Here is an 8,868-nt window from a genome sequence, read left to right as displayed (position 1 = left end):
TATTTTATTTCTGATTAATCTGCTGATTGTTGACACATATAAAATGACAGAAAAAAGTAAACAAACGGACACGCACAACAAACAAACAAATCCTTATCACTGTCCCAAATCGATGTCATTAAATCGCTTGTTTTGTCTGCCTAACACTCCAAAATCTAAATATTTTCATAAACAGTCAACCTTGACTATGGTGGACAGCTGGACTGGAAAAATGACTTAAACAATGAATCAGTTGTCAAAATAGTTGGAAATCATCAACTAACTGATTAATCAGCTAATTTCAGCTGTAATACATATGCAACTATAAATTATTTTTACAAACAACCATGTGAAACCCCTTCTCCAAACCAAAACTAATAGGTATATTCTGTTAATATTTCGAGTTTAATGGTTTAGATTTACAGCTTAATGACGAGAAGTAAACCTGTGCTATTTCAAAGATGGAGGTCGGGATTTATAGCTACACACTGTGATTGGTGGATAACCATTTATCTTGTGTGCGGTGGTTTAAGTGTCGAAGGTTAAAACATCTCCTGTGACTTTAAAAAAAAAGTAAGCAAGCTACACATGCACAAAACACGAATAAACTTATTGAATTTACTAATTCAGAGAGGTCTGAAAAAGTCTCAACTTTTGTCCAGTCTATACAAGCAACACCTGGACACAGATAAACTGGGCTACCAATGGCCCAGTTTACATATTGTACCTTTACCTAGGTCTACTTGCGAATTTACGAAGACTCACCAAACGCACCACCATTCCCGGCGCGTAAAGCTTTGATTGATTGGGGAATTAACTGTGTTTTATCCAATGGAAAGCCAAACCGAAGTCCGTGGGCATTGTCGCCGGCTGCGAGCGCTTATTAGATATTGTAGTGTTCTGACCCTCAAACTTGTCTGCGAGGAATATTTTTGCCCTGGCCCTCACGGAAACTGATAAATTAGCCTTTGGGCGAAATTCATATACAAATGTGAGAAGAAGGTCTGTTTCGTTATCATGTTTTCTGTAGGTTCCGCCGTGTCAGACTTCACCAGCGGAACAAAAATTCAATTTCACTTACACGACATTTGTAGTTAGATCTGCTAGTTGACTCTACCTGTAGTCACTTAACATGTATTTGCCTTTATGATATCTACCGTTCTCTATCAAATCTAAACCAAGAACATCTGCGACTGACCAAAATTTCAGTCGAAATTCAGAATCCCCATCCCCTAAGCAAATACAGATTCAAAATGTCACTAACACAATTGACATGGGATGTAAAAGCGATTAAAAGATATTTTCGGGTGCTCGCTTAGCCGTTGACATTCTAGGCCGTTCTAACGTCAGCGGGCAAGGAAAGGGGAGGTAATGTGGTTGTCTTGCAGTCTTGGCTGAGGGCTAAATCGCACACAATATTCTGCGGGACGAACGCTAGCATTAGCTAGTTTTAATTTATGGGAAACGAAGGTATGTACAAATATGAATTCTCCCCACCAGGAACTTGATATTATGAAGGAAGATGTGCCCGTAGCCAGACCGTCTACTTATTTTGGCAAACACCGTTAACGATGTGCTCATTTCTCTCTGCTACACAGTTTTGACAGCTGCCATACACAGTACGATGCGATGCTAAAACCAGCATAACAGCTAACATTGTGATTGCTAGGAACCAAAATACCGCAGTATGTATTTTGTTAACTGAAGCCGTTTGTAGAACTCATTCGATATAGCGACTCAGAGGCTAATATCGCATTTATGCAAATATTTTCGTTAAAATTGTCGAGCTTTCTTGCTTATATCTGTTGTGGTCAAGCTAGCTAAATCAATAAATATAGCTATCGAGCAGAACTTTCAAATTAAAACATTAATTGCTACGTTTTCTGAGTAGTTAATTCAGTCCCCAAAGTAAACCAAGAATATATTCAAGGGGAGATTGTAAATTGGAAACTATTGCGTAGTTGGTGGTCTATAATATCAATCGTATAAACTCATCACATTAAATTTATAAAGGTAACGATGCTATAAAAGACTAAAATTCATTTATTCTCAAAAATAATGTCTCGGTGAAATTAAGGATGATAAAGAATTGATTATTTTTAATCCGAAAATTATTACTTTAATGAAGCCCATTCTACATAGGAAATAAAAAAGGATGTTTTGATAAGACTATTTTTAAGGTATAAAAAGGAAAACCATGTTCATTTGAGTTGACAGATTTGATGGTTTGCCCATTCATCAAAAATATATTATCTTCTTTAAAGCAGTGAAGATGAATATTTTTAATAAGTGGCATACAAAGCATTGTAACTCCGTGCTTTGAAAATCTTTAAGATTTATGTTCGTAAAAGAATTAATCATCGAATTGAAATGTGTTATTGGAGTTTCTAGTGAGGTAACAATCTTCAGTATGATTACCTACACTAACAAGTGCTTTTATTTTGGAAAAAAAATCGCGTACCGGAAATGAGTTGCTTCAACCTGCCCGAGGTGTTGACGCAGCGTCTCTCAGATACCTAGCTAGCTAGCTGAGTGTGTTGCTCGAGTCCGTTTTGTTTTGGTGATGCTACAGTGTATCGAGCTCGTCTGGCCGAAGTTTAGGTTCAAGTCGGGTTCAAATGCGTGACATTCAACTGTCAGTAGCTCTGTGCGCGGGCAAAGGTGAAAGTGGCAATGCAAGCTAAATCTGTTTTGCTAACCCTTGACACTGTTTATTTTTCCACAGAGGAGCCCAATTTAAAAGTGACAAAGCAGCGCAGTGAATCATGAATCTGCTATGAAAGACTCAGGAGAACATTTGGGGCTTTGTTCGGTGCTGTCTGGGGCACTTTCATGCACTTGGAGGATTAGGAAGGAAACCAAAAGAAGAATTTTGTCATTCCTGACTTCCTCAACGCCCTGACTGGTGTTGTACCTGGAGGTGTGGACGGCATGGCAAGTCTACAGGAGACTGATCTGTCATTTGCGTGGGAAAAGTACATGGACTGTAGACTGCAAGGAGCGGATCTGCAGGTAGGCGCTGCTGGCAGACACTCAGAAGGCAGGAGACAGGGTGATACAGGCTCAGCTCATGGGACTTTCTCTGGGTGGTGGGGATGCCTACTCTTGATTTCCAGGACTACAAGGCAGTGGTCCTGGAAAATTAATGAAGATTCCTGAAATTTTATTTGGAACGCCTTGAACACACTTATCTTGTTCATTCTGATGGTGGAAAAGTATTTGTTTTCGTCATGTTTCAGTTGGAAAACTGGTCATATACAGTATTTAATTCATAAGGATGTAGAAAATAGGGAATTATATTTGACACAACTTAGTTATTGCTCACTATGATTTAATGAGGGTTTATTCTCTGTTTAAAATTTTAATTTGTCCCGGCACAATCCAAATATTTAGTCCTCGCTGCATCTGAACAGTTGTAGGGTGCTGGTGTTTGGATGAGATTTGCTCGATTCCAAGCTAAATAAAATGCTCACTAAGGTCATATCGTCCAACAATAGAAAACATTGTTGAGATGCATTCTTATAGCCTGCTCCTTGTCATTCAAACTGCATAAATTACTTTCCTGTTTTTGCCTTCGCTGTTCCTCCGTGAGTTAGAGCTAGAAGATCTTGTTGCAAAATGCTCTGCAGCTGCAGAGAAGTATACTGTAACAAAGACATAGATTTTAATAATTGTACAAACAGTGTTTGTACTAGTTAAACTAATTCAGATCCTCCATAAGATTCAAACGAAACATCTGTACAGAGACATACAGGAGACTACAAAGGCCTGTTTTTATAAAAATTTTCCCCTTAGAGATGGAGAAGATTGTTTGTCTTCAGACATGACTAATTTTGTACAAAATTAGATATAATTGTATGAGGGGGTGACCAGAGGGTGGAGAGTCATTCAGTACAAGTCATTCTGTCATTGTGGTAGAACTGAGCAGTAAAAATAACTCCGAAAGAAAATGATTCCCCACATTGCTTGGGACCTGCCTTGAATCCTCTTTAGGATCCTGGAGGTCCCCAGACGCCATGTTTGGGGCAAGAAATTTAACTGATACACTGCACAAGCATGAGCCGTACCAGCAGTTAATCACTGCAAAGATTTGGAGGCAGAGGCAAAGTGTTCATTATTAGTGTTTGTGCAACAGCATTTACTTTCATGTGTCAGCATTCCGTAGGAGTGAGTGGCCGTGGTTTTCTCAAATCTCTGTCAGGCCACTGCAGCCCTTTTCACCCCCCCTCCTTCTGCTATCAGAGAACTAGCAGCAGCCAGATCACGAGACTTGGATTAGGATCGGACTGCAGGCCTAATAGTTGTCTGCCCTGCACACACACGAGGATGAACTGATTTTAACCATTACGGTACTCCATTATTTTTGATTCATCATGTGCGAGTTGTCTTTTAAATACAGACCTGCTATCATTTTTAAAGCAAATGAGTGCTGGGATAGCCTGTGGTGTTTTTTCTTTCTTGGAAATAATGACTTCCTTCCTCAATAGCCATCACGTCTGTGCTTGTGCATTATGCTTTGTTGCTTTGTTAAACATGTTGGTATGCATTAAGATATCAGCTAAAGAAATGCTAATGGCTTGTTCTCAGTTGCCATGGTAAAACAACGCTTGGCCTGCAGCAAGCATGCTTTGGCTTTCTATTAATGGTAACTTTTTATGTCACTTTTTCTTGTGACGAGTCCCTTGAGATGAATGTGTTTGCTCCTCCTGTTGTCACCTTCACAGTCATCAAAATGTGTGTGTGTGTGTGTGTGTGTGTGTGTGTGTGTGTGTGTGTGTGTGTGTGTGTGTGTGTGTGTGTGTGTGAGATGCAGAAAGATTGTTAAGCGAGCACATCTTTACTCCCTACATTGCTGATACTGTAGCTTTCCCTCCTGACTGAATCTGATGGGGACACACAGTGACAGGCTGTAGCACTCATATGTACAGTATATCATGTGCGCTGCTTGTACATGATATACTGTACATTCATACCATCTCACCTAAAGTGGCATCTTCTAGTCAGTGCAATCAGAATACAGGTAAACAAGACAAAGTGATCATGGAAATATTAGGGCAAAAAGAAATCAATGTACCTCCAAAAATATATTTATATAATGGTGCTGCAGCCTTCCTCTTTTTCTCTGCAACCCTAATTTTTATCCTTTTCATCCTTGTCTCTCATCTCTCTGCTTTTCATCTGCCTTTCTGTTAGGATGAATCTCTCGCTTGTATTTTGGTCACTTATCCACAGCACAATGACCAAGGCCAGTAACAGAACTGAGATGCCTTAATGGCTTATTGGGTGCGGTCTAACCCTGACCTGATGTTTGACTTTAGTCACACTTTTTTTGTTTCCTATTGTTACTATCATTCTCAGTAGATACTTTTCTGAGATAGCAGAAATGCCATAAATAGATTCATTTTTTCTTACTGTTTCTACTATTTTGGTGTCAAAAGAAACCACTGTCTCAAGATTGTTTAGTTGGATCAGCTGCCTGGCTCTGCTTTTAAAGGACAGCACTGGCGCAACGGTTATGGGTCAGTTATTGCACCCATCCTCCTACTTGCTAAATGTTCACTGTACATTAATGCTCCTAAAATAACAGCATTTACTATATGGAATCCACAAAATCCAAATTACTTTTCATATATCTTGTATAGCATGCACTTTAAGGTAGCTTATTGGTATTGTAGCTTCAGTATAATAGGATTATTTGCATTAAGCCTTTTTTTTTTCATTCTTGAGAATTAATTCCTTTATGTGGAGCCAAAACAACTGCATTAGTGTGTTCTGCAGCCAAGGAAATTTGCCTTGGGCCCACTTCTGCTCAGTCTCTTGGTATCTTGATGAGCGGAGTCAATTTAGTAGAATGGTTACCTGGCCAGGAGCTGAGCAAAAGAACAGATTTTGTTGGTTGTGGGTTGTTTAGTTTCATTATGAGCTAACAGGATGTTTCACAACACCAAAGTGAGGTGTTTGGAGGACTTCACTTTTTTTGTCTTTTGGTATTTAGGGGTTCCAGCTAATTGATCTTTGCTGGTTCTGCTGCACCTTATATCACTTCTACATGCAAGCAGTTGTAATCTTGGACTAATGTTAACTCTGGTTGGATTTAACTTTTTGCATAAAAATGGATGACAAGACATTTTTCGGCAGGGTGATCTGATTCGTCTTGTAAGTACCACCCTGTTGTTACTCTGACATCAGTCTTGTTTTGACAGTTAATAGTTGTGCTGGGCTGTAATGTAAATGTCCATTGTATGTACATTGTTATTTTATCTCTAACAATAGATACTTAAATACAGCAACTGTCTGAAATAAGATAACCCTGGTCACATATTCCACCCACATTACTTGTCATTAGCTTTCTAAGCTCAGTTCTGTGCTTTACATTCCTTCTGTGGTAAAACCCCAAATCCTTGTCTAAAGAAGATTAAACTTGTCAAGCAAAGCATAAGGCAAAATGCAGTGCATACCAAGGAGGAAGTACAGATGGCAATGCTGGTTCACCTTCATCCCCAAAGTTTATTATTTGACTTGTCAGGACTGAACAATGTGAGATGCACCCTGCTTTATGTCTGTAGTATTTTGGAAAAAAGCTGCATTGTGAACATTCATTCCATGGATGCAGTATCAGAGACAATATCCTGTGTAGTTTATCTGGCATTCAGGTCAGCTGTAATATGTATAACTGCTCTAGCTATCTAAAGCAATTAAAGATAATGTGTATAGATCATACTCTACATTTGAGCAACTAAGAGCACAGTGAAGTGGGGAAAAAAGTAATTGGTACTATAATGGGTCTTTCTTGTAATATCATTCAGCAGTTTAGTAAAAATGGAAATATTATTCATGATATTATTTTCTTTTAATTTTGAGGGCGGATGTTAACGAGTAACCCATATCCAGCATTTATCAAAATGCCTACATCTGCATAAAATGTGTCTCTTTTGCCCAAGTTAATTTGTTATATATTCATATATTTTTTTAATATATGAGTAGTGTTAATATGTATAGCCTAAAGGCCACATTGTTTCTCACTAAAACAATAATGGACATACAGTCTTAGCAGTTGGAAATCAGTACTTAAGTGCGTTTTTGAAGAACTTTGGGAAACTTCCAAACTAATCTAAAATTGAAAAACCAACCAAACCAAACCATGTTTGGACTGTATATTTTCTTAGCTGTCATGTTTCCACAGTTAGTTATGCCTAACCTCAAGTGAAGCTGGAAGTTTGCGTAAAATCTCTTCTTTCATAACGTGTCAACTCAGACCAATCACAGTCCACCTACTATGTCAAAATCACATTCACCGCTAGTGTATATAGGTTTCAGTCCTGAGAAAATATACAGTAGAAATTATAGGGCTGCTAATTTAAAACATACATGCCATCACAATAGTGTGATAAATCTGTTTATTTATCCCACAATAAACTGCGATTAATAATCCTAAACTTTTTAGTGAACTTTCTATGCCTAAAGTCATTGCGCTTTGAGTGATTGTAGCAGTGATTCAACTGCTACAATCCAAACATAAAAAGCTTGCAGTCAGGCTCTGATCATGATGTCTTGTGCTCATTCAACTACTTTAACCAAAGGTTATTGATCATTATAATTTTAATCAATGTGACGTTCATGATTTCCAGTAATGTTGTGATGACATTCTGACATTGTTTATCAATGTGGCTTCAGTGAAGTGGCTTTCTTAGTAATGCTGGTTGACCACAGGACATTTTTCACACTCAATTAATTGTTCCACTCTTAGTTTCAACCTAACTCCTACTGGCGCTTGTCTCCAGGGCTGTTCCAAACGATTGGCGGAATGGATGAATAATTCATCTCTCTAGTTCTGGACTGAGTCCAACTCCAACCTTTGCTCTGTCTCAGCTTTTTCAACCCAGTGGCATGTTATTAAGCCAGATCTCTCCCTCAAAAAGTGTCTCAGGCCACTTCGGAAAAGAGAGTCCAAAGCATGCTTTTTGGATTGTAATTTTGACCAGCACCAGCTTGCACGCTGTCTTCCTGTAATGAAATAATGAAGCAGAGAGCAACACATTGTCATTTCCTGCTCAGAGGCTATGGATGGAGAAAGGTCACTGCTTGTGACAGTGTGGAACTGTCACTGACAAAAACACAAACACGCTTTTTGATGGTAGCCTCTTGACATTTTGGCATATGTGTTAAAGTTATTTGTGGTGTTGTGTGAAGCGGCTTTGCCGTCTGACTTGTAGTTTGTGAGGAAATTCGCAACGTTAGGGGCTCCTCATGATGCTCATCACCCAAATGTTAAATTAGATCAGTGGGGATCTCAAACCGGAAAAAAACATTGCATAACCAACGCCCCATGTCCTCTCTCTCACGAGGACAGGATCACATCGCTTTCACTGTCTCTGCCAAGTTGTAGTCTACGCAATTATCCAAAGAGAGCTTGAGAGGAAAGTCTGTACCAGCATGGGTGACTCAGCCATCAGACTCCCATGACTAGGCCTCCCATGATCACCATGCTGGATAAAGACACAGGTCACAACAACTGTGTCCGAGTATAAAGAGTATAAAGTATTCATTAAATATTATTGAATAATGTATTTTTTTGACCAGTTTTTAAAAACTATGGTGTTTGTGTCTCCTTTATCATCTAACTTAAATGTGTATTCATGTAGTGAGTTAATTCCCCATTGATTAAATAAATGATTCTTTAAACAAATCGCAAAAAAAGCTAGAAAAAATATCTCTTAACATATAAGCATAGCTAATCCGTAGCTGTATGTCCACCCAGATTGTTTGTGCACGTCTACATGATTAACAAGCAAATAAAGAAGTTAATCATGGCAGAGGAGAAGTCAAAGCTTTCCTTTTGTTTACAGAAATGTGCTCTCTGAGCACTGTGAACTGTTGATTTTCCCTCCT

The 8,868-nt window shown here is 38.7% G+C and overlaps 1 protein-coding gene across 2 annotated transcripts in view; it reads left to right on the top strand.

Annotated features, from left to right (window-relative positions):
• Window positions 1-2,500: 2,500 nt before the first annotated feature.
• lyst (lysosomal trafficking regulator) overlaps window positions 2,501-8,868 on the top strand; it is a 54,278-nt gene continuing 47,910 nt past the window's right edge. The window contains exon 1 of one of the 2 annotated variants that reach the window (XM_040138987.1): window positions 2,501-2,991. In XM_040138987.1, coding sequence (XP_039994921.1) covers window positions 2,911-2,991 — 81 coding nt within the window. In that variant the 5' untranslated portion in view covers window positions 2,501-2,910. The remainder of the gene's footprint in view (window positions 2,992-8,868) is intronic. The other variant, XM_040138988.1, reaches the window with a different exon arrangement.

This window comes from Xiphias gladius, chromosome 11, assembly GCF_016859285.1.
Source record: "Xiphias gladius isolate SHS-SW01 ecotype Sanya breed wild chromosome 11, ASM1685928v1, whole genome shotgun sequence".
Taxonomy (NCBI): Eukaryota; Metazoa; Chordata; class Actinopteri; order Istiophoriformes; family Xiphiidae; genus Xiphias; species Xiphias gladius.
This window is presented reverse-complemented; position numbering and strand designations above follow the sequence as displayed.